At 35.2% G+C, this 26,746-nt stretch overlaps 2 protein-coding genes across 2 annotated transcripts; both read right to left on the bottom strand.

Annotated features, from left to right (window-relative positions):
- Positions 1-678: 678 nt before the first annotated feature.
- On the bottom strand, positions 679-14,075 carry LOC146132962 (general transcription factor IIH subunit 4-like). The gene is made up of 12 exons (XM_083396509.1): positions 13,911-14,075; positions 13,487-13,591; positions 10,157-10,291; positions 9,813-9,995; positions 9,649-9,733; positions 8,783-8,890; positions 8,584-8,667; positions 5,195-5,330; positions 4,715-4,766; positions 2,176-2,302; positions 1,928-2,068; positions 679-1,635 (listed from the first exon to the last, which is right to left on the bottom strand). The coding sequence occupies exons 1-12, from the start codon at positions 14,030-14,032 to the stop codon at positions 1,519-1,521; spliced, it is 1,395 nt and encodes a 464-aa protein (XP_083252635.1). The 5' UTR covers positions 14,033-14,075; the 3' UTR covers positions 679-1,518.
- Positions 14,076-14,188: 113 nt separating this feature from the next.
- On the bottom strand, positions 14,189-15,592 carry LOC146132961 (Golgi pH regulator-like). The gene is given in 1 exon segment (XM_083396508.1): positions 14,189-15,592. A coding segment is annotated over 1 exon segment (1,404 nt).
- Positions 15,593-26,746: the final 11,154 nt, after the last annotated feature.

Raw genomic sequence — 26,746 nt, 5'->3', positions numbered from 1 at the left:
ATTCTTGTAGCCGCAAGAAGAGACGGCAACACGATTGAACTTTTGAGAAAGATAGTTTGACAACATTTTGGGCAAAACTTAGCAAATTATACCCTAAGCTTAATGGAATTGTCATGCCATTGCTGTTGCCGTTCCCATCAACATATCGTTGTGAATTTGGGTTTTAACAATGCTACTTCTGAAGTCAAAGCAGCGCAGTGTCTTGGATATTCAATGACATGTGGCTGGCTCTTTCCACCACCAAACCAGCAATTAGGACATTGTCAGAGCAAAAACAAGCTCAACCGTTTTGTATTTATATCATTTGATCACTCTAACTACCGGTTACTGTATAAACCAATATTTTAATTAAAATGACGTTCCTGAATTTGGTTTGAAAAAAAAAAAATAGGGGGCCATTGATTTCCCAAAATTTTCGAAGGGGGCCAGGGTGTAAAAAAGGTTGGGAACCCCTGGTTTAGATTAATCTTCGTTGTGTTTTTAATAGTTTTGCTCTAGCAGCCTACTTACACGGATGGTTAAAAAATGTTGCTTGTATGTTTTGCAATTCTTTTGGACAAAATATTGGACTCTTGAGTCTTTTAGACATAAGACTTTGGTTGAAATTAAGTGCTTCAATTAGGGATTATCCTACTTTTATAAAATTGGGTCCTTTATCTTAATTTGTGCAAAGCTAATATTTGCGTTTTATGTTATTTTTTAATTAAGTTATTGCTCACAATCGAAAGAGTTTTACCAATTATAGTATAACGTTTAAATTTAATGATAAGGACTTGACTTTGAGTAAATTCTAAAAATTTCCATGCGTTCCGATAAAAAAATTATTCTACTTTCACTCCTGCTTTTATCACCTTGTGGCCCCTGTATACGTTTCGGGAAAATACGTAACAAATCGCATAAAGGCGGTCTCCGAATCTGTAATATAAACTACTAGTTTTAAGTTTTACTGGCTAATAAATATTAAATTAAAATATTAAATGCTGTTACTTTAGCTTCGAATTTAGTTGCACATTTTAGCACATAAGTATTGAAACCTTTTAAGCGTAATAGTTTGGACGCGTTGATCGCCTGGAAGTCGAGTTTAAAATAGGGAAATGAGAACAAAACGTTTTAAGTATTTAGGGATTTTTTTAGTTTAACTATACCTATTCATCCGGTTAAAATGCCAGCTTTGGTGTGCTTCAAGTAAACCGCAAGTTTAAAAAATCTGCTCTCTTCTGCTCTCAAACTGCAGTAAAAGTAGACTTTATTGGGTGTTTAGTTAAGTACTTGTTCATGTAGCAGCTGTGGGGTAGCCCGCGTTTAGGATAACTTCGAGTCATCGGCATTAAATGTGGGACTAACTTCTTCCGCAAATCAACAAATATGTTTTTTTATACTAATTGCTGAAATAATCTAAATGATATCGGCCAAAAATATTGTCCTTCGTTCAGAGTGAGAACGGCCTCTTTAAAAAAGCATCAACTCGTCTTAACGCGACGTGCAGGACAACTTATTCACTGTGAGATGTAAATGTCATCAGGACTCTGAATCCTTCTTGTATCTCTTCCAGAACCTTTTGACTTGGTCGTGCGCGTCTTTGGTTACAATCATGTTACGTTTGAGCTCATTTTCCCAAATAAGAGCACCAAGTTCCTTAAAAGGTAGTTTACATTTTAATTCGGAGAGCAAAGTACTGACAATTTTTTTATATATGTCGGAAAAATTTAAGATTTATTTAAAAGAGAAAATAAATTAAACAATCATTTTCTTTCCATGCAAAAATACAACAATCTTGCAATACACTTGTTCTAATTTTTCTTTTTTGTAATAGCTAAATTCACAAGAAAATCCTAACAATTTCATAACACTACCATCACTTGAACGGCTTTACAAATGCAAATATTTAATATATCGCAACGACAACTATAAAAAGTATTTTTGTCACCTTTGCGTAATTCCTTAGCATTTCATAGTCGTGCTGCGTAAGAAACTGATTGTAAAGAACTCCTTCCTTGAATTTGAGGCGGTCACGCTCCATCGCCCACAAACGGACTTGATCCGCTAAGGTCGGTGGAATCACGGGGTCCTTTAACAAAATAAAAATTAAATATCAACACATAAATAAATTACTTATTTAAAAAGTAAAGTACTGTACTAACAAAGAGCTTCATTTAAAAACATAAATGCACTCACGTGTTTGAGCATGTCTGCATGAGCGTTAGCTTTGATGTAATGTAATATTTGTTCGGCTGTAATGCCATTTACAACTGCCGTCTGCACACTTTCCCTGGTCAGCTGTAACACACATACGTTGGGGAACCTGTTTCACAAATAAAATGTTGAGTATGAGACCACTACCGAAGTGGTTTTCATATTTTATCAAAAACCATGCTGGTTTGCTGGGTTGTAACACGTGTTACTGGGTTGAATTCCGGACGTAATAAAACCAACAGTGACCTTAAATTCTATTAAGCAATGTTACGTTAAATGCCTCCAAGCTTTTTTGTTCATTATAGATACCATCCTGAGAGGCCCTTTTCAAATCTTTGCATATATGAAACTTACACTTTTACTGATTAGATAATCATTTATTAGTCTTTTTACGGTATAGTTCCACTAAAACAATAATCACAATTCACAATGTATCTGCATTTTTCGAAAACATATAGTTAATACTGAGAACACTCATAGATGCGAAAATTATCTTAATCGAATATTTCTAAACATGGGCGGCTGGGCGCCTTACAATACAGTTTGCACCAGGGCTCCAACTCACCAAGTTACGGCCCTGTTCACACAGTCACATATTTAGGCCACAAATATAATTCTTAACTAGTTCGATGGGTGGCATCGGTATAAATAAAAATAGGTTAAAAAGCGTATATCATTTCAATTAGTAATTCCAATAGCTTTTAATATGTAAGCAAGGTGCTTTTAAACTTATTTCTCGCGGTGCCCAGGTAAAAATTTGTTTATCTTGCGAGGCACCTACCGATAGATTTTTTATTTATTTTTTACTTGCAAATTGTAACTGCATACTTCCCCATCCCTAAAGTGCCACAAGCCGAAGTGAATAGGAACCGAGAAATGTGTTTCTTAAATCACATTCAACTGGTACAGTTTTGTAATAATAAGTTCAAATACATGCGCCAAGGAATAATAACATTCAAAAGGATTTTACGACTACAGTTGAGTTCCGATACCGACGCCCTTGGAAGAATAAAACGACGCACGGAAGCGTCGCAACGCACAGTTTAAAAACTTTTAATAAAAGTGAATTTGGAGAATTTTTTTAAATGTCGGACTCAGTTTAAATCAGCGTGTTAACATGCTGAAAACTTTAGTTGGCTAGACCAGTGCTCTTCAACCTTTATTGGTTTGGTGAACCCTTAAGTTGTTGTGACGAACTCATGCATCCTGTTTACTTAAAAGGTAAACTGAGGTAAGAATCGATATGAAAAATCATTATGCATATCAATATCATCATGTCAATTAAACCGAGCGAAGCTGCCGAAGACACTGTCGGTGAAGATTTGATTTTGGCTGCAGGCCGCTTGCGAGTACTATTGCATGTCATACAACAGCATTCAACGTCAAACATTAATGATTCATTAAAAGTTTGTGATGCACCCTTGTATACCTTTTAGTAATGATGCACCCCAAGCATATTTTGGTGCACCCTAGGGTGCACCGTGCACACCGTTGAAGAGCACTGGGCTAGACAACACGGCTATTAGTGGTGCGAAGCCTTACAACAGTTGCACAGTTCGTACCATAAGAAATATTGTTAAACAATAGTGATACACGAGAACCGTTTTACATCAACATTTAATCTGCTACTTAATTGTCTAATCAAAGCAACACGTTTCAGTACGGTACCTGACAGTTCCTATCAATATGCTGTTTGGTATAACATCGTGTGGTATTACTCTAGGTCAGTAGTGGTTCTCAACCTTTTTTCGTTCGTGGCATATTTGCGTTGCACAAAAATATTTTTTTTATAAAAGAAAAAACTATAAAATCGGTTACGAAAAAAAAAACAGCAGAACATATTCGACAAAAAATAATTTATTCAGCCGTGCATTAGTGAGATACAATTGCTGCTGAACGATAAATTTACGTACCTTCTCAACTCCTCCCCAAGCCATTATTTCTTTAAATTTAAGTACAGTGACACAAATGGAACTAATTTTTTTAATAAATCTAGTTTTTTTAAATTGGTCTGTCGCCCACCTCAAAATGTTTTCATGGCCCACTGGTTGAGAACCGCTGCTCTAGGTTTAGGTACAGTTGAACCCACGTTAACAAATGACTTAATGCGTTAACCTACAACAAAGCCACTTAATACTCTGACACACATTTAAATAAACCAGTGTTTCCCAACCCAAAATTGGTTTGCCGTTTGATTTAAATGGGTCGCCGACTGTAAGAGTTTTATAATGGTTAGATTTAATAAGACTGGTTCTTAGCAAAATTTCCTTAAAATTTTGGATACCTGCGAAAACAATACGAAGATTAACTTATAAAAATTAAATCCGAACTTAATGAGGCTAATGTTTCAGGTTTTGTCCGTTACAAATAATTAAGTAAATTGGGGTTGCCAAAGCTTCGCTTATATACTTAGGCTACGCTTAATATTTGGTTAGGCAAAAAAGGTTGAGAAATACTGAACTAAATGGTGTGATACTATTGGTCTTGCGTTTACTTTTAAATATATCAAAGTTCCATTTACCTATAAATCATCTCACAAAACAGCGACAAAATGGCGTACTGCAACTCTGAATCTAAAAAAACACATAAGTATATTAAAAAAAATATTTGTTACAATGATAAAAAGGCTATTCAACCTACCACATTTTCCCTATTATTCCAACCCCAAAATAAATATGCTTAACGCGTTAGTCAGCTGCCAAATAAAAATGTTTTACACGGCTTTACTTTATAGTTTTGACCAACGATTACGGCTGATGTATTATGTATACACTGGAACCTCAGACTAACGAAATCAGTCAATACATGATGTCAGCAAAGCAATCTAGAAAAGCAACTAAAGCCTGCAGTGAGGTTTGAACTCAAGTCCTCCGGCTTTACTGGGACCGAAGCTGTACCAAGCAATTATTTTATCTTTGAATCCTAATGATTTTAATCTCTTCATTAAAGGTCATACATATACAATTAAAAATAAAACTTGATTATTAATACAGCAACTTACCAGTATAGGCGTAAACTCTATAGTTAGTTTCTGCTATAATAAATCCCTGGCTGGCCGAGGTTGTCCGTGAAGTAATGCCGCTGTGATTGACTAAATTTATTGCAAGACTGGTTGGATAAAAACGCTGAGAGGTTCTCTGCATAAATAACAACAACAAAACACTAAATAATACTTTACCACTGTATAACTTGAACTTAAGATTTTACTGGTGGTGTATTTATTGTACCGTTTTAGAATATTGTTTTTTTAAGAAAGGTAAATATATATTGATGCACATTGTAGAAAACTTTTCAACATGTCTTTACGCATATAAATTAACTTTTTGTCTATTTTCAACTATAGCTCAAAGCAACCTATCCTATCAATCAGTCAGACTTTTATTATAAAATGGTAATAAAATTTTCATAATTATGAATTTGCTGTCATATTAGGCCTTTAAAATCAGATGTGTACAAAGTCATTTACATAGGATAAAACCTACGAGTCACTTTTCAAAAGTTTGTGCTGTGTAGCCCCAGGTTGCTGCTGCTAGGCCTATACACTCGTTACATGGTTACCAGGTGAGTACAAAGTTTCTTTACAAATTAACCGTTCACAGCAGTGGTTCTTAAACTGGTGGTCGTGTGAGGTTCACAAGGGGGGGCGCGAAACATTGACAAACTCTGTATGAATTATGACTAAACTTTAAGGTGAAGAGATAATTGAATGGGCAACATCGACCTATCAGACATTAGTTTTTTCTGTTATGTAGATTATTCCTGTTGATTTTAAGGTTAGTATTTTCGTTTTGTGACGAGATGATTCCACAAAAACTTTATGCTAACGCATTAATCACGTGATTAAGTTACCCACTCTGATTGGCCATTCGAGGAAAACATGGTGTGTGAAAACGATATTTGTTAATACAAAAATTTGTTTAATTTTTTGTACTGAATAAATAGCTCTAATATTTACAGAGAGTAACTCGCGAAGTGCTAACAGTGTTCATTGTTAGAAAATACTCTTCACTGTTACGCAACACACACTACCAAGTCTATGGCTTTTAAACCATTTTGTTTTTGCTTTTGAAGAGTTTTTGCGTATTGCGTATTGCGTTCTGCTTTATTAGGCTCAGTTAAAAATTTTACCTAGCATGTTTTTTTAATTGTTGTACTGCAAGTTAATGTTGGCAAACCCTAAACAAGCAAGATTAAATATTTTTCTTTTTAGTAAATATGGAGTTGCAGGTAAACATCATTTGCCTACCACTGAACCTACTGTGGAAACTCACTTGTTTAGAGTTGTTTAAAGTCTAATTTTAGCTACACACAATTTTTTTATCTGGTTAAACTGCTGTTTATTAGTCGAATTGCTATAATAAACATGATCTCTTTTAAAAATTCGAGCTGAGTTTGTTAAGATCTTAAATTTCCTTCCAAGAGAAAATGTAAATCCACGAGTAAAATATCCATGCTTCAGAAATGGTAGAATTTGAATGGAAAGCAGAATGTTTAGTTTACAACCCAGCCACATATATGTCACTTTTATACAAAGGTAGCGCGAATTTAAAATCGCACATCAGTTCTGATAAACTTAAATTATGTAAATGAAAAAGCGCAAAATTTATGTCTAACCCGTTTTGTTGAAATCCGATCAGCAATGGTGCGTCTCATCGCACCATCGAAAATGAAAACTTAAACTATTAACAAAGGCATTTTTCACGCAGCACGCCATTGTCCAATCTTATAATATAAAAAATACGTCACGTTGTGACATAACTTTTCGAGGTCTTTTCCGAGTTTTTGTTAAGGTCCCTGATCTGCAGTTGGTAACTGCAACCGCGGTAAATTTGTCAGAAATTCCGCGTTCAAAATATGGTAACCCCAGGTTATGCTAGGCTAAAAACAGTTTCCTCCTTCGCATTGATGCAACTTACCTGGAAATAAATTGCTGTTATGCTCTACGTTTTTTTTTTAATTTTGAAACAAGGTGGGGCGTGAGTTTGGTGAAAATTGTAGAAGGGGGCGTCTCAAAAAGTTTAAGAAAACACTGGTTTACAGGATGTCAAATTGTTACGTAACAAGCGCAAATTAAATTTTCCACTTTGTTAAATCTAGACATTCTTGTCTAATTTTAAAATAATTTGTCAAGCACAGTGAACATTTTTCTGAATTGTATATGATTGTAATATAGTTTATGTGTTATACACAAAATTTGGGGGTTGCATAGGTTTGTGAAAACTGAAGAGGGGTCACGGGTCACGACTCACGACAACTAAAAACTTGGGAACCACTGCTCTAGTATACCATAAAATTGCCAAGAGGGAGGAGAATTTAGCTAGGACGCAGCCAAAAGTTCAACTCCTTGGTATAGATCAGGGATGGCGAACCTTTTTCTCGCGCGGGTCACAAACACGACCTTAATCCTTACAAAATGCACAACTGGGTCATATATTCAATTATGCTAGTTTTAAGCAAAACTTTGCTTCTGCGTTGTTTTAAGTGTTATTGTCTGGGTTGGTAATTTAAGGTTTTTGGACAATTTCCAAATTCGGATTCTCACAGACATTAAGAACCTAAATTGTACAAAATGCTGCAGCATTTTTATGGGATTACAGATGTTCAGCAGAAAGCTTTTCAGCATAGTTTAACCAGGGTTTTCAGAACTTTTGCCACCCTATACGTTTTACAGCGATAAACAAAATGCTTTTAGCTGCCTGCTTTTCTACATGGATTTGTTAAAGTGCACTTAATTTACTCGTTACTCCTAAAATACTTTTGCATGGCCAATAGATTGGGCAGCCCTGTTTAGATAGTACAGTATAGTGCTATCTAACGAAGAATTGTTTTTTTAAATTTATACTTTCCTGAAAATGATTGATAAAGACAAGTGGGTCATAAATCTGTGGTGGGTCACTGTTTAAGTGTTGATAAACACGTAACAGTCACTTTGTGACCCGCGGGTCAGTGCTTCGCCATCCCTGGTATAGATCAATTGTGTACTATCATTAAAAGTTGATAATTTAAATTTGATCTTGACATAACATGCGATTTTGCAAATGAAAATCAAATTGTTACCTAAGCAGCTTAAAGTTTAATGCAATTATCATGTACAACATTGTTAAGTGAGCCATATGTTTTCACACCTTGAATAAGGCATGAGTTGAAATAGCACATACGGATGTTGTCGGAAATCCATACTAAGATTAAGCAATTTTCACAAGCAAACATTTTGTCACTAAATAAACAATATTTAGCAAATTTTACACCAGTAATTAGTCGAAGTTGAGACTGCATTTTTATATATATATATATATTTTTATATAAAAATGTATTTTTGGCAATCCGTTTTGATAAACTTATTTGTAAGACCTTCTATAAAATTAATGTACAGTGCAAAGTTAGTTTTACCTTGCGTTGCATTATAAGACCGATTTCTCCAAAATGCTGAAGACACAATAACACATGATCATCTCGTCCTTCAACAGGCAAGTCCTAAACAAAATTAAAAAAAATAAACCACAATCTGGCATAACAATTTATATGTTAGATAAGATATATTAAAATATCCTATTAAATAGGTACAACAAAACAATGTTCATTTCCAAACCTTGCCAACTGTTGAAAAGCTTAATTCAAAAAGAAAGCGCAGAATAGATACCAAGTTCATACCTCGATCACGTACCCATTTCAAATACTCAAGAACAAGGAACCAAACCTAAAAAAATAACATTTTTAATGGTATGACATTTGCAATTCACATAGTTTGTTACTAGAAATTTCAAATTAGGTGTCTTTATTTTATTGCCAAAAAAAATAACATATTGTGTAAATTAAACACTAACAAACCTATTGAAAAAATTAATTTACCAGTTTCAATACTTTAACTTGGAATTTACCTGCTATGAAAATGACTTGTACTGATACATGACTTGTTATTTATTGAAAATAACTTGACTTGGACTTCAGTAATTTTGATTGTTTACAATAGAGGAAAGCAAACACAAACACCTGTGTCCATTAAGCTGCACCCCAGTTATAGGTTGAAAATGTGGCAAAAAGTTTGCTGCTTGCGGGTTGCCAATGTTACAAGGGGTTCACACTAATTGTTTTTATGTTATGTGTAGGTTGGGCAATTTTGTCAAGTTTTATTTCGACTTCGGCGGGTAACAAATCTCTTCACTTAATTGTCGGGTTAAGTCTTACTTCAGAAAGAGACTTTAAAAATATATGTCAACAATAACGCATTTGACATTTGGGCATTGCATAAGCCAACAAGAAGCCAAAGTAGAATATTTGTTGCAACTTGCATGGACTTTTTATCATGTAAAATATAATCTAAGAAAAAACATGTAAATCGGTCATTTAACTTATAAATGTGTTCAGTATAAACAACATTTGAAAAAATCTAATTTATAGATAATGCTGAAATATGGGTAATACTGCTCTTTTTGATATGATCAGACAAATAGTCACCTGTGAAGCAGTTTCCAATAAAAGAAACTGAAAACCCTTGGCAGTAATAATAGAGTATTTTCTCCCATCATTGTCTTCATCAAATCTTAACATAACACAACTTTTAACAAATGACAAATTAATCAATGTTATGAGGTAAAGTCTACAGCTATGTTTATAAGTACCTCATTAAACAAGACTGAACAAGCAAATCTTTAAGATCCTGGCTTATTACAGCATTAGACTCTGACCCTACTAAATAATGGAGAAGTATTTCCCAACGTTCAGCTCCATATTTGTCCAGAGCATCTGGATTTTTTGCATGTTTGTCTGGCCCAAAGTTCTCTTTGGCTGGCCTAAAATCACTGCTATAGAAAATGTTTTATATTTACATTTATTCTGGAACATTTATTATTAGTTTATTAATTGTCTAAGGGCCAGTTTCCAAAGTTCTTTAGAACTAAATTATGGAAAATGGAAATGCATAAAAGCAAGCAAGGTAGAATTAAAGAACATGACATAAACTAACCCTCCAACTAACGCCTTTTGCAGGTTTTTTCTAAACACAGAACTTATAACATAAGCGGTAGATTGACTTCCATGAACTTTTCCTTCATTCCACACATGTAGATCACACAATGCCTTTATAGATAAATAGTGATCCCTGCAAAACATCACAAATGGGTCAATTGTTTTGTTGACGAGTAAAATAATCTTTATTTTCTGCATCAGAACCAATATATGTCATAATAATATATTCAACCAAACATTTTTACCAGTTGCTAACATTATGTAAATATATTATGCATAATAACAAAGTTAACTTTAAAATAGTTAACATTGGAAACACGTGTGTGTTGTGATGAATATCTACTTGAAAAACAAAACTAAAACATTAAACAATCCGGACAGGGTTTGTGGTAGTTATATATTTCTTAGGGTGGATATTATTAAGGTTAGTTTAATATAGGTGGTTTCTTATTGTCAATGAACCATTATAAAAATCAGTTATTTATCAGACTAGTTTTAAATACAAAACAGTATAGACTTTCTTGTCTCAGTCAAAATCAGTCACTATAGGTTCTAGTTTATAAAATAGAAATATATTTCGCCAATCACAGCATCATCAGTCTCTAAAAAACGAATACAAAATAATGTTAACACGTAAACCAGGTGGTAGAATTTAAAAATAATGGGAAAATATCGCGTAGTTTGTTGCTATAGGTTTTATGATTATTTTCCCATTATTTTTAAATTCTACCACCTGGTTTACGTGTTAACATTATTTTGTATTCGTTTTTTAGAGACTGATGATGCCGTGATTGGCGAAATATATTTCTCTTTTATAAACTAGAACCTATAGTGACTGATTTTGACTGAGACAAGAAAGTCTATACTGTTTTGCTACCATTCGAAGTCATTGTCGTCACTAACGAGCATTAGGGCGAGGAGATATCTTCTTTTTCAAATATTCGGTTTGCATAGTTTTAAATACTATTAATTTCATGTTTGTTCAGGGGGGTAGGGACACCACCTTTTTTTAGTGATATTATGTTTTTGTCAGAGTTTAACTCACTGTCAGAAGTGGCAATGTTTTTACTGTAACTGGGTCATGCTTCTTAAGCCAATGTAAAACCAAAATCAACACGAAATGCTGTTTTTCGTTAAGCTTTTTTTTAAATGAAGCAGAAAAGTGGTCTGATTGTTACTGTCGTACATGTTTTAAAATAGATTTATGTTTTAATAAAATATAAAAAAGTGAAGACCACAAAAAAGTTTGGGTACTTCAAGGTTTTACAATTTGGGCCCGGATTTTTATGTGTGGGCGCAACAATTTTGGTACCAGCACATATGGTAAGAATTAGACGAAACACTTAGCTGTCCAGCATCATGTGTAAAATATTTACACATTGCATCTTATACATGGTAGCATAACTAAAAACACTAATTTTAAGTTAAAAAGTCAGTAAAAAAGTGAATATATGTTATAAAAAAATCTTTGAACTTTCATGCAAAATCTATAGGTTTCTCTAAAAGGAATAATAAAACAAAGAAAACAACATTAAAGAGCATTCATTTTTGTCTACAGAAGAGTTGAATATTTACATAAATACTTTTTGTTTTCTTTTAAAACAAAAAAACAGGAATGTCACACATTTTTTATGATATAAATTCAAGGGTATCTGTGCAAAACTAGCATTAGATATTGGTATGAAAAACAAATATGATCACATATCTCTCAAACCATTTCAACAATAAACACAATTTTGCAATTTTAGAACAATGAAATATTCTACAACGACTAGGGATGTTCAAAGTAGAATCCCAAGGTATTCTAGAATAATAGGTTTCGAATCTAGAATAACGAATCCAGAATAGCGAATCCTAGTATATTTTTATTAAATTATCTAACCTTGGTTTTGTTTGGGGAAGGGATTAATCTTAATCTACCCCACAGGGCCTAACAATCACAGCAATAAATCGCCCAAACAATTTGCTAACATGTGTACATTATAATAAAAAAATCTCCCATATGTTTAACATTCTTAACAACTGTCATTTGAAGCAGTTCTGTAAACTGTATTATGTCAACTGTCCCGGTTGTTGCCAAAACTTATTTATTTGCCAATAGTGAGTACAATAAAACACTGCACACAGAAGTCTTAAGCAATTCGGTCCTGTTTTTTAAAGCATTATTGGGATTTAGTGCTTCTTTTTTGACTAACATGATCTGTTATGCAGTCAAATAATGTACTGCAAAGAATACAAAGTTAGTATTGACATAACGAATTCTTGACAATTACGCTGTGCATAACTGCATAACCTGAATATTGGCCTAAAGTTGACCTGAAGTAACCCTATAGCGCATTTTGTAGACGACCAGCACGTTTTACAAGGTAATATTACTTTTGCAACTTAACGCATTTAGGGCAATTGCGAACCCCACACCAGACATTACTAATTATTAGACGAACGTTAACGCGAGATGCAGTGATTGGTCGCCCGAAAAAACGCTGACACTGCACTACCAGGTTACATTTAAAGCAAGCACTGTAAATTGGTCGCCGCAGCGAGAGGCCAACTTTCCACACGCGTTTGTATAATTAGGCGCAACAATCGCCGGCAAATCATTAAATTATATCTGTTCCAATTACCCGAAATAAACGGCAGAATTGGATTCGAATCCCATCTGGATTCGAATCCAAGGATTCGATATTCTACTTTGAACATCCCTAACAACGACTATCGAATTTTGAGCTGAAAAATGTGTTTTGGACTGTTTATCAAAGAAATCATAGTTTGCTTTTCCCTAAGCTAAGCTATTCCTATAAAAAGTGCATATAAGAACACAACATATTACAAAAATTAAACTAGGTGAGTTGACAAATCCTTCTATTAATTAATACATAGTGTTTGATCACCCAAGATGTTAAGAAGCACTAATTTAACTACATGGGAAAAAAGTGCTGAATTGAATTTTATGGTTTAGTGTTTTGTTGGTAAAATTTATAACAAGAAGTTTTCTGAACATAGTATGTGTAACTGACTAACTAGACATGACAAGTCTAAAATACCAATGAACTGTTATAAACAGCAACCTACGATATAATATCTAAATCAGTGGTCGGCAAACTGTGGGCAGCGACCCAACGGTGGGGAGCCATTTTTAGTGGGCAGCGAGTTAGTTTTGTATAGCTTAGTGTTATAATGTAGTTGGGGGCCGCGTGAGAGCCGTACGTTCATTGCACCTTATTTAGGTATGTGTAGCTAAGAATTCTTAAATTGTCTCAGCGTGGTTCAGACCCACATGCCAAATGTGGCCCTGAGAGCCTGTCGAACCACAGCTTTCTTTTTATACCTTTTAGCTTCACTTGTAACCCAGGAAGCTGCAGCTGCTTTCATAATTGGTTGCTCCACATACAACACTCTCATTATATAGTACTTTGCAAGTTCTGGCAAATCCCTAGGAATACAAAATGTTACCATAACCAGGTGTTATGTATAAACAAGCTAAACTTGAAATAAATAAAAATAAACACAGAAACAGATGTCTGTTTAAAGAAAAATTCTATCTAAATGGCATTTTGATTTAATTCATTAGTATATATTTATTATTTCTATGGTTATCAAATTAAATCTGAAATAAATCATTAATCATTCTGAGCATTTCTAGCAATAAAGAACCTTTATATAAGATATATATAGGGATACATTTATTTGTTGTTTATGTAGAAATAACTTAAAAAATATGTGTGCAAGCATTTTTGATTGGTCTTATTTACCGAAAAACTGCCATACATGTTGCAGGATGTTCATATAGAGATTCCAATAGCACTGAAGGAAGGCTGCAGAGATATTCCTGTAGGTTCTTACTTTCAAGCTTCACACGCTCAATGCTATTCATAGTTATCCGAGCAATCGCAAACACAACAACAAGTAGAGTCTACATCCTTGTCGTTCTTTCTTTCTGTTAAGGAATTATTATACTACCTAACATAAATATTTTAAAACAGATTTTATTTACAGAGTACAACTAAATTTCTAATTTTGTAGCGCACCATCAATTACAAAAAGATTGTGACAAAGTCAAATCTTTTACAGTATGTTTTTCAGGTGCCTGTTTATGTGCAAGGTAGAGAAAACCAATACTACTCAACGCGCTAACCAAAAAAATTACATCAAACCACCTGTGGTAAAACTGGAATTGCAAGGCACCAAGTACTTCAGTTATAATTGTCCTGTAGGATTCAGGCATATTCATTCTCATTAAAAGTACTGAGGAAACAAAATACATTCCCATAATTTGTGCCAATGCCATCACAATTATGTTGGATGACTTGCTGCTTGAAATGGCATAAAAAAATTTAGTCAATGTTATTAATAGGCCCCGTATTGAGGTTACAATCATTACGCCAACTAAAATAAAAGAAACATGTTGTGCCCAAAAAACAACGTCGAATTCAAAACCAAGGTAATGTACAAGGATTTCTATTCCCTTCGTAACCAGATCTTTTTTTCCAACCCGATTAAACACTATATTAATAGTACACATAAAAATTTTCCACATGCAGTAGAGTGAGAAAAAATATCCCAATATATTGAAGTAGCGTCCTTTAAATGTTTTTGAGTATTGGATTCTCTGTTTAGTTGCATGAAGGTCAACAGTCTCCAGAAACAGTTGTCTGCTAAGTTCTTCATGAATGTTTACATCCTGTTCCAGCTGGTTAATATTTTCACTTGAAATGGGTGAGGGAGCAGTAGCTGTTCTGAAGCGCGACCAAATTCCACTGCTGACAGAGACATCTGATCCTCTTTGAATGGCAGCAGTTCACTTTGCAATTGCTATTCTTTTTTTCATGCTAATAACCCTTTCATTGGTTTGAAGTAATTTCTTTTCCATTGAATGTATGTCTAAATCTGTGACATGTCTCAGGAAGTATGATGAGTATGTGTACGGACAGTTAACAGCACCAAACCCAGAGAGCAAAGCCATTACTGTAACTCCAATTACACCAACCCGGCTAATTACTTGTTCAATTGAAAAAATACCATGCTGGGCACTCAGAATGGGGAAAGGGTCACCTATCTTCCAGAAAAAATAAACAAAAAGTATCCAAACGAAAGAAGCAGCTCCCATTTTATAGCGTTGGACAAACCGTATATTGCTAACAACAAAGTATGAAATACAAAATGGCAACACAAACACTACAACAAAAAGCATGATGTAGAGGTTTAACTTCCAGTGAAAAAAACGAGAACTTGAATTTAATAGTCCAATGATTTCAAATATAATAAGCTCAAACATTGTACATGAAAGGGCAAATGTAACAGCAAATATGACTTGCACTGTCCTGTGATGACACTCATAGTCTTTAAATAGTTTCCACAAAAAAAATACCCAACCAAAGGCAAAGAACAATATTTGTGTGGAAAACATTACTACAGAATCCGATAAAAATGACATTATTGTAGAATTGAGCTTATTTCTGAAAAATATTTCAAGTTTTTAAATTGTATATTACAGGTAAATGGATAAGATATCCTTGACTCATAGTAATATATTTTTGAAACACCATATTTTAATTATGGTGTGGGACAGAGGAAATTGGGGTGCTCATTTTTTTTTTCATACATTTTATAAACCATCAGGATGGAATTTGAGTGCAGTCAGTTCATTTATATATAGATGCCTTAACTGTTATGCCGATGCTATTACAAGCTGAAAATATTTTCACTTGCCAACTATGTTCACAGCTCGACAAAATCTTATACAGTTTTCCACTTATCTTTTATTTCATGGAAAACTTTTGTAGTTCACCAACTATTCAAACGTCCTATGAAACAACAAATAGTCTGAAGAATATATTTAAAAGAAATTATCAATTTTTAAAATTATCTAGCTGTAGAACTGCGTTTTGAGAGGCCGCTAAATGTAATATGGTTTGTTTACTACCTAATCGCATTTTGACATTGTTACAAAAAAAGTAGTACCATATGTTAAATGTTTGTCTTAGAATCACATTCAAATTAACAAACTGTTAATATCTACTGTAGGATTGTTTCAATATTTAACTAAAATGTCCAGATTTATGCAAATAAATATACAACCAGCTAAAGTTGCAATTTAAGCCTTTATTTATTGCATATCGTTCATTGGATTTTTATTAGAGAACACTATTTGACTGAAGCTATTCTTGATTTAGTAATTGAAGGCGAAATAGTAACATCATAAACAAGACTGGTTCACTGCAGCAAATGCTAAATAAAAACAATTTCTTACCACCCCTTTGGTGGTTGACCCCAGGAGTCGTGTGTTGGAAACCACTGTTCCAAGATTCTGGCGAACAGAAAAAACAAAGTTGGCAACTGAATAAACAATATCAAAATTTGGAGGCCTTCAAAGAAATTCGTCAGACTTTATAAATATTTGAAAAGCCACCAAGATTTTCAGAGGACAAATAATTGTAATGTAGAGTAGCGAGTAGGGTTCCTCTTTTTCCCTTATTTTTTTCATTCCCAAGAAACAGGATTAAAAAATGAAAATTCCTGTGAATCCAGGCAAAATTTTCGTGCCTAATTACATCATTAAGATGTTAAAAACAACTTTATATTAGCTCCAAACATTTAATTAAACTTGTATTGCTTCTGCAATCTTACAAGACCTTCTTGTAAGTATTAAAGGCTGCAACTTTATTTATTTTTATTTAGAAAACAAGCGCATGCGAGTCGTATTTTTATTGGAAAATACATGAAATTAAATTTTTCCACTGGTAAGCGCAAATAAAGCAACTCAGGCAACGACTTTAATAGCTCTGGTTATATTTTTTTCTTTAAATCATTTGGTAATCTTTTTTTTTCGTTATGTCAAAAACGAAAGTTTTTTAAAGTTTTGCTATGTTGCCGAATACCCAGGATTATCAAAAATATTTCCTGAGGTTTATCGTTATTTCTCGGCAAAATCCCAGGAATTTCCAGTCTAAATTTTCCCGAGAGGAGTCCTAAAGTAGAGTTGCAAGTTTATGGAGAGCTGATTTGGCTGGTGAAACAATAATGACCAAGCAAAATCATAATTGCAAACCTCAAAACTTGTTTCTGCACACTGGAGATTGGTGTGTAATTATTTATACAAATTCATGTGTGCACTGTGTAGACAAGTTTCCTAAAAATAATATTGGATGGCAGGGTGTGCATGTACGTACCACAGAATGCAGACTGGAAGTGTTGTAATGACTTAAGTGCACTAAGTCACTGTTTTCAAATGACTTGACTTGACTAGAGTCATTTGGGCAAAACGACTTGACTTGACTTTCAGTCTTTCGGACAAATGACTTGGGTTGAAATGAAGTGTTTTTGTGTAAGTTTTTTTTCAATGAAATTGAACTATTCATCCAAATTTTTGCACATAAAACAATTTGCTTGCTATATATAGCGTTTTTCTTATTTTTTAATTCAGTTATTGCTGATATTCGTACAAGTTTGATAATTGCAATAGTTTAACGTTTTATGTTTTACCACAAGGATGTGACTTGAAGTAAACTTGCCCTTATTATGACTTGACTGTGACTTTGACTTGCGCGACTGACTGGGACTTGACTTGTTGTTTATTAAAAAAAAACTTGACTTGGACTTATGTTATTTTACCAATGACTTGACTGGGACTTAAGTCATTTGAAAATGACTTGTTTACAACACTGTAAACTGGTGTGCTATTATGTTTTTTTGCACACCTTAGGTTATAAAGCCAACCACAATTTCGCTTTTTTACGAAATTTAAGAGCGCTATATAAGAGTTCAGCTCGGCACACAAATTTTGCGGTAAATGTGTCAGGTGTTTACTGTATATCTGTCACAAACTGCAAACTTGGTCAATGCATAGTTGCCATTTTTTTCTTAGGGTAAACATCTAGAATTACAATAAATTTAATCTAGAAACATCTAGATATTTTATAGAGAAATTTAAAAAATAATCTAAAAAGGATTTTTGAAAATATTCAATACATTTTGATAAAAAAAATCAACATTTAAAGCCTAATGCTGTATAAAATTGCATAAAGGGTCTTGCTTGAAGCTTTAGATATAAGATTTTTTGTTTCTTGTAGTACCACGAGTGCAGTCACGATTCGCTAAAGCCTAATGTTTAAAAACATACACCAGTACACCAGGGTCAGCAACCTTTTTCTATAGTCGCGGTCCAAAACCTAACTCAGAAGATGATCTCTGCTGGCTACACAAAATGTTAACTGAGAATTGTGTTATTTTTCTGTTAGAACAACTGTCAATCAGGCGGGCCTCGGATCGTTTTTGCACTTAAAACGTGTTTAATTATGCAAGGAGGCAGTAAAGTGTTGGCAATTTTTTTGGATATACTGCGGCATTTCTTTTAAATTTTTTAAAGTTTTTATTACATTGTCGAAAATCAAAAAATGTTAAAAAATATATGTCCAAAATTCTGAACACGTTTTCCGTTTTTCCGCGACGCACTTGGCGGCGCTCGTCTAGAATCCTACCACAACGAACATTATTTGGGTTAGGGTGCCGGTTAGCGTTTGGGTTTGGGTGAGTTCAGTAATAGTGTTAAACAATATTACTTGACCTACCCACACCCAAACACTAACCGACACCTTAACCCACATATTATGCATTGCTTAATAATCATTTCAACGTTGTGGTAGGATTCTAGACCAGCGCCCACTTGGCTGCCTTTCACGGCGCAACATTTAAGAAGCGCTGATCTAGGCGAAAATACAGCATCAAAACGCAAACAAACCGGATGCAGAACGAAAATTTTTTGCACTTGAATTACGGGCCGTGGGTTGAGACGGGCTCAAAACCAAAATGTGCGCACAATGTGCACTTGCTATATGTGCACCGCATTCGAAGGTGCACATTGTGCGCACAATGTGCACTTGTTATATGTGCACCGCATTCGAAGGTGCACATTGTGCGCACAATGTGCACTTGCGATATGTGCACGGTTCAGTGCACATTTGAAGGTGCACATTGTGCACTTGCGATATTTGCGCCAAATGTACATTAAATCTGCATCTAATGTGCACCTCACTTGAATTTGATGTGCTTTTAATGTGCCGGTGCGGCAAAGGTGGCTAAAAAGTTGCACACTCTTTTTTCCGTGATCACTTTTTCCACCGCGTGTGATGGTAAGGCGCTATTTGTCCGGCAGTCGATTATTATTATCGAACTTAAAAACAGACAGACAGGCAGATGTAGGATTTGTACTTTTCTTACTTACCACAAGATATACAGATTGTCACAAATTTAATTATTGTAGACCCTTTGTTCCGGACTAATGCGTTTGTCCGCGGGAATCGCCGTTCGGGTCAGCTATACCCACCGACTTGGTTTTCCCTCAGGGATAGGACTTTGTGTGAATTTCGAAGTCTCAGTTTTTCTAGCGCCGCGTGACAACTTTGTGTGCGGTTGCGTTTTGGATGGCGTTGTGTTGCATCGTCATTCGTCGGGTGGATACCGAGAGAATCGGACGCATTTTGAGCACGGTTTGCAATTTCGTTGGTTAGAGGCAAGAATATTTTTGAATTGTAAAGTCATTTAAGCTAAGTTACGTGACGTATTAAAAAAACAGCAACTCATTGATAATATATAGAAAAATGAAAAATCAACGTTTTATTTAATCAATATTCATATTTTTGTCATAAAATTACGAACATGGCGTTAACTTAACTCTGTAAAATACAAATTGTGACGTCATGCTGGAGTGAACCGCTTTTGTTTACAGGTTGGGGTTCGGTTAAGGTTTATGTTCTTTCAAATTATTCCGTTCCGTTCCGGTCCTGGTCCTTAAAATTTTACAAAAAACGGTTCAGATTCGGTAACAGTTCGGCATTCTTTACCTTTTTTGATGTTGCATAAATGTAGGCCTTACCTTTACTTTTTATTTTCAGTAATTATTTTTTTCTCTGTAATCTAACATTATATATTTTTTATGTTTCTGTAGCATTTTTCTACGTTCGTCTTTAACTTTCCTTTAGTGTATTGATTTTTAATTTTTTTTATTTCGATAGCCTTTCCTTTTTTATTCATTTTTTATTTATTTTTACTATAATTTCATTTTCCTTTGTCATTTGAGGTTATATTTAATTTGTTTCTGTCGTATTTTCATATTACCTACCTATCGATAGTATTTCGTTTATAATCTTGCTTAAAGTATTTCGCAAATATTGCTGCTGCAGTTTTCCGTTTACAATTTTTCTATTCAACCATTTCCAACTTTTTATCTTACGATTGTTATTTCGCCCTGAAGTGAGTATTGTTTTGTTCCCTAATTGGTTTTGTGCTATATGTGTGCCGTGACGCCTTCAATTTTCTGGTTTTATAAAATAAACTTTTGTGTTGAAGTTTTTTAAATTCGATAGAGCCACCAATTACGAGGTCGATAGAGCCACTAATTACGAAAGTTATTTTGAGAATTCATTGATCATTTAAAAACAAACACAAACAACCTAAGCAGACGTATCGCTATTCAATGTTCAACTAATTCTAACCAATTTTTTTCTAAGTTAACAAAATTAAAATGCAGTAGTGCAGTTGAATTAGATTAAAAATGGTCAAACATAGATCTTTAAATACAAGAAGTGTTGCCTTACGTTTGAAAGGTCCTATAAACATGCAATTGGTTAGGGGTGCCCAAAACGTGACATTTTTTCCGATAACCAATATCGTGAACAAAAAGTATCACAATCCGATACCCAATGACGTCATAACCATGCCCACATAAGCAGAGTAGTTAAAAATTATGAACGTTTAAAAATACTTTTACGGGTTTTAAGGCTAAATTTGCAGGTTTAGTTACCTCCAGTTGTTAACTTATTTGTTTGGTAAATTTAACCCATATAATCGAAAATCCATACAATTGGGACTCAATTAAAAAAAAAGAATTATAAAAAGAATCGATCGAAAAATAACATGCATAATAAATTCACTCAATATAATCGGAAATCCATAAAAGTGGAACTCAAATAGAAAATATATCATAATAAAAAGAATGGCACGAAAAATAACATGTATTACTTGATCTTTTTCATACAAAAACATCATCGGAAAAATCGTTTAATATGAAGTTATTTATTTTTCTGTATAACGTTCGCTGACATTGTAAGTTGCACATTGAGCGATAGTGCACAATGTGCACTTAATCGTCACATATCGCAAGTGCACATTGTGCGCACAATGTGCACATTTCGGCTTGCGTACATATCACAAGTGCACAATGTGCGCACAATGTGCACCTTGGAATGTGCACCGAACCATGCACATATCGCAAGTGCACATTGTGCACGTTTTGGTTTTGAGTCCTGTTGCGTGGGTTGCCGACCCCTGACATAGACTATTGTTTAAAAACATTCGCTAACGCCTAATGTTAAAAAAACCCTGAAACTGCTGTACGGACCCCAATTGGTCCGCGGACCCCAGTTTGGGAACCGCTGATCTAGATTAAAATAATCTAGAATGGCAAAGTTGCATAGTTTCTATGATGGGTCAACGAACAACATTTTCACCCCATCCGTCAGAAATCAGTGCAGTTCTAAGCAAAAAGGTCTACGACAATCAGTGCATTCAAAGGATCAAAAAGTCCGACTTTTAGACTTTGAGGTCTTTGACAATGCACTAATTTGCATTAACAAATGTGCATAAGAGGATTAAGTTTAACATTACTTGACCCAACCAAACCCAAACGCTAACCAGCGCCCTAACCCAAATAATGTGCGATAATTTAATAATTATAACGTTTGAGGCCCCAATACATCAATTTGTGACGTAATAATCTTAAATACAATGGACGAGAAACCATCTTATGACCATCCGAGTTTGGGCCTTTTTCCCCAGAAATTTAAAGAATTATTAAAATAACGCACATTATTTGGGTTAGGATTCGGGTTAGCGTTAGGGTTTAGGTGGGTCAAGTGTTATTAATCCTATCTCATATTTTTTGTTATCTTTTCTGAACTTTTAATGAATATATCTTCGCCGGGAGTTTACCTAAAGGTCCAAATCAGTGCATTGCCAGGACCTCAAGGTCTAAAAGTCTAGACTTTTCTGCCATTGGATGCCCTGATTATTGTCGTAGACCTTTTTGCTTACTAACGGATCGGGTGACATTTTCATGTGTAGATTTAAAGAAAGGGGAAAACCCTTCAAAAACACAGGGCAGTAGGATCTGTTTTTCACCTTACTTGGCCACCCAACGATACTAATATAGTATCCAATTGCAGTACTTTCGATGGGTTTGTAGCAATAATTTAACTAAATTAACTAAACCAAGACCGGAAATATTTAACGACATTTTCTCACCGTCTAAAATGGGACTCCAGCCATAAGACCGAGATAAGAACAACACCTACGTCAGAATAAAACACAATTCAGAAAAAGGCTAGACCTTATGGTATTAGGTGAGTTTCAGTCGGAATAAGTCCTAAATCCGTCGGAATAAGACCTAAAAGTTCAGAATCAGGCCTAATCTACACTTTAACTAACCCCAAACCCCACCCCTAAGTACCGTACTGAAGCGTGGAGAGTTCGTAGGGAGCTATGTATATATGAACGTACATAACTACCTCCCCTAATAATTTCAACACTAACCCATTATCTAATCCCACCCATTACCCACCAAAATCCGGTGTTAAAACAGCGGCGCCCTGGCGGCGCCGGTCAGATTAAGGCGTCCAAACTTGGTCACCAAAACAGCAAAAAAAATAAAAAAACAACAACAGCCGATGCCAGGCCATCTCCACAGGTTTGGGCGTTATTTTGGCAGTTTAGGCTTCTCTCGACGAATTTGCGACTTACCGGTATTCCAGTGAATTTAGGCCTTGTTCCGATGAATTTAGGCCTTATTCCGATGAATTTAGGACTCATTCCGATGAATTTAGGCCTTATTCCGATAAATTCAGGACTAATTCCGATGAATTTAGGCCTTATTCTGATTAATTTAGGCCTTATTCCAACAGATTTCGGTCTTATTCAGACGATTTTGATCTTATACTATACTGGATATTACTGCGTATTTGGCTGTATTAGGTCGTTGGTCTTAATACTATGGTTTTATAGATTTTTCTGCTTTAGGTAAATTGGTGCTTCCCTAAAATTCGTAGGCTACCAATACCGGTACGATTGTAGTATTGCAGTGTTTCCCAACCTTTTTTACACTAGTGCCCCCTTGGTCACCATATTATTTCAAATCGCCCCCTCATCTTGCTTTGCAGTAGGCCTAATGTACAGGGACGTGCAGTCAGGGGAGGCACTGCCTCACCTACCAACATCTGGCAAAGCAGAAAATACATCAAGCAAAAGCTATATCAGTTAATCTCTACCGCAAAGTTTACGTTTCTATACCTAAAGCGTGCTTTATTTTCTTCTTCTAATTCTGCTGCATTATTAATATCAAGCGTTCACGCGGTAAAAATCGTTGAATACGCGAAGTGATGCAGTGCCTAACCGTGCCTCTCTTCAGATCACAAAAATGCCATACACTGCATTATTCGTGCCTTTTTCTTTCGCAAATTCTCTCGTAAAACATGATGAACGATTTAGCTATGATTTGAGGCATGCCTCAATTGTGACTTCCACGCTATGAAACCTTTCTTTGTCCAGCTTGAATGCCCGCATATTGCGTGTACATTGACTTCTTGCAGTGCAAAGCTCTGAAGTTAAAGTCATAAATAAAGGCAGAACTGTTGCAAATTTAACAGTTTTGCATCAGACAACTGGACAAAAAAAATGACACGCAACTTTCAAAAAGTTTGGTAAAAAAGGAGTGGATGTGTGGCTGTCAAAGGCGTAGCCAGGGGGCCATGGCCACCCAAAAATTTATAAATATTATACTCCTAATAATAATTTTGGAGTATAATGGTTGGAGGTTGTAGTAAGACGTAATAAGAATATCAAAGCCAATACAGAAGTAGGTATCATTTTGAACGTTTCGAATAACTCTTTATTCATTTTCAACATAGAGAAGTCACAGATGGTAACTGTATATATAATGCTAAGGCAGACGTCAGAAAGAAGGAAACATGGAGAGAAACACTATCTAAACCGGGTGTGCGGCGATTAGAAGGTAGGTCGCCGATAGCAGATAAGGCCATCCACGTTATCAGATGTTAAAAAGATAGAGTGGTATAGAAGCTTGGTCTGCGTTAATTTCCGGGTTGTGCCGTGTTATTTCTACCGTTTCCTTAATCAAAAGACGACGCCAACACCGACTTGTCGCAAGAACTTGGGGTTTTTAAAATATATTTTGTGACCAGGATTTTGATGCAAATGCCTTGCCACGTCTGTGTCCTGCGTGGACCGTGATGAAGGATCGTGGTTGTCCATACGCACTTGTAGGTTAAAACAAACAAACAAAAACAATGATACCTACTTCTGTATGGGCTTTGTTATTCTTATTACGTAATAATAATTTGTTTTGTGGCTTTTATGAGCAGTAGCCTACCGCAACAGTCGATCACAGACATGTCACACCTTTAATTGTCATGCACTGTTACGTCATAAACGATGTAGTCATTATTACGTTTGTTATATTAATGTAGTTTTACTACTTTTTAGCCATTTTTATTGCCCTAAAACTCAGTCAGTTGCTGTTCGAAACAGTTTGCTAGCATATCTACTTGTGTTCGATGCGCAGTTCATACAATGGAAAAAGCTAAACAAATAAAGTTCAACTTTTTTATTTTTATTAGTACAATACCGTTTTTGTGGTTGTTAAAGAAAAACTTGAATCGACAAAATATGTGCCTCAACATCTAGGAACCTCACCGCACGTCACTGCTAATGTATTACCGGTATATTAATCGTTGTCTAGCACAGTGGTTCTCAACCGCTGGTCCACGTCAACTTTTCTGCCGGTCCGCCAAATATATTACAATTTAATATCTCAATGGCAAAATTCAAAATGTTGAAGGCTTATCCATCAAATTTAGAACTTTGTCAGCTCCGTAATTTGCACCATTGTGACGTAACATAGAGTTAATGGTCTACTTTGGACTTCATTGTACGCCACAATGCTGCAACCGCTTTGCCCAACTTTTTAAAAGTAGGCTACACTAGTTTATTTCTTAAACTTTAAGACCAGTTGTTTGTGAAAGCTATAAGAACAGTTTTAGTTGCATATTGTTGCGCAATTAAATTTTGGTTGATTTAAGGTCCACCGATCCGCAAAATTTGTTTTAAAATTTTAGCGGTCCGTATGCTAAAAAGGTTGAGAACCACTGGTCTCAGGGGCGCCCGCAGAAAATTTTCCAGGGGGGGGCAATCAGGGGCGTAACCAAAAATAAAAAAAAAGGGTCCTGAATTTTCAACTTAGGGAATTTCCCTATTTTTCGTCTGACGTTAATGAATTATGACGTCATAAAACAGTAATACTATGACGTCATAGAAGAATCTGCTTCAGTTAAACAAATGTCGAGGTTACACCAACATCGGGTATTAGCGCAGAGACCGAGCAGCGTAGAACATACGGCGTACAACTCCACCTTTTTTAGCGAGAAAAAAAGAAAGAAGGCTTGACTTAGCGTTGTCAATTGTCGAATACACACTTGCTAATCAGTCGACAACCTAAACAAATAACGAAAGAGAAAAAGTATCCAGCGTTTACGGTCGACCAAACAAAAGACGAAAAACGGCGTTTTGCGCTCGATTTTGGTTTCGCATTAGATTAATACGCGTGACCCAATTACTTGAAAGCACGCCGCTTCGAACAGTTTGTTAAACCATGACAAAAACGAACAAAAAACGATAATGTCACTTACAAAAAGGGGGGTAAGAACCCCCCCCCCCCTGGATACGCTACTACTAGGGGGCAATGGATAGTGTATAAGTCATACATATTACACTTACAAAAATACTAATAATCGCATTGTAAAATTCCAGGGGGGGGGCAAGTGCCCCCGCTTGGCCCCCCGTGCGGGCGCCCATGACTGGTCTAGCATCATATTGTCTGCATAGGAGTTAAAAGAAGAACTTCGATAAGAGTTGAAAATTAGTCAAGGGATGAATAGTTTACAACACGAGAAGAGGCCTTAAATTATACCAACATTAACTATCCCAAAATTTGTGCACATTGTGCAAAAAATCCTTGCATTCCTGTCTCCGCATGCTTGTGGCGCGCATTACGCCTTTTTCGTTCCTTGGCCCTTTTCTCTCTTGCTATACGAACATAGGCCAATGCCGTTCGGCTTGAAAAAATTATAGATTAACATTGCTGATCTTAATACTTATACTCCGTATTTAAAAAAATATAAAATAAATAATGTATAGAAACACTGTGTCTGCAAATTTTCGACCTATTAGTTGTTTTCACTTTTTTTATAACTGCCATTCTATTTCAGAGGGTTTCAAATAGTTTTGATACGGTATAGATGTCCTAAATCAGTGCTCCGCAAACTTTTTTTTACGAGCGGCACACCAACAGCTGAAACAATTTGGCGGCGCACTTACGATGACGAAATATATGAAGATCGACAACAATAGATCACATAACCAAACATCCTGGTCCAGAGAAAGTTGAAAGATTTATGATTAAACAATCCGTAAAGGCGCCGAACTTTTTGACGCAAGGCATATTTTTATATTCTTATATAAGTTT

The sequence above is a fragment of the Ascidiella aspersa genome, chromosome 9 (assembly GCF_963924565.1).
Source record: "Ascidiella aspersa chromosome 9, kaAscAspe10.2, whole genome shotgun sequence".
In the NCBI taxonomy this organism is placed as follows: Eukaryota; Metazoa; Chordata; class Ascidiacea; order Phlebobranchia; family Ascidiidae; genus Ascidiella; species Ascidiella aspersa.
Note: the sequence above shows the minus strand (reverse complement) of the source record. Positions and strands in the feature narration are given on the sequence as shown.

Bases quoted from the DNA above. Each gene is read 5' to 3' on its own strand.
- LOC146132962 (XM_083396509.1), bottom strand. From the start codon at position 14,032: ATGAATAGCATTGAGCGTGTGAAGCTTGAAAGTAAGAACCTACAGGAA. The intron at 10,292-13,486 runs GTATAAAAAGAA...GATGTTTTGCAG, and splicing joins GTTACAAGTGAAGCTAAAAG to GGATCACTATTTATCTATAA. The intron at 2,303-4,714 runs GTAAATGGAACT...TTTGTGAAACAG, and splicing joins TTTTGTGAGATGATTTATAG to GTTCCCCAACGTATGTGTGT.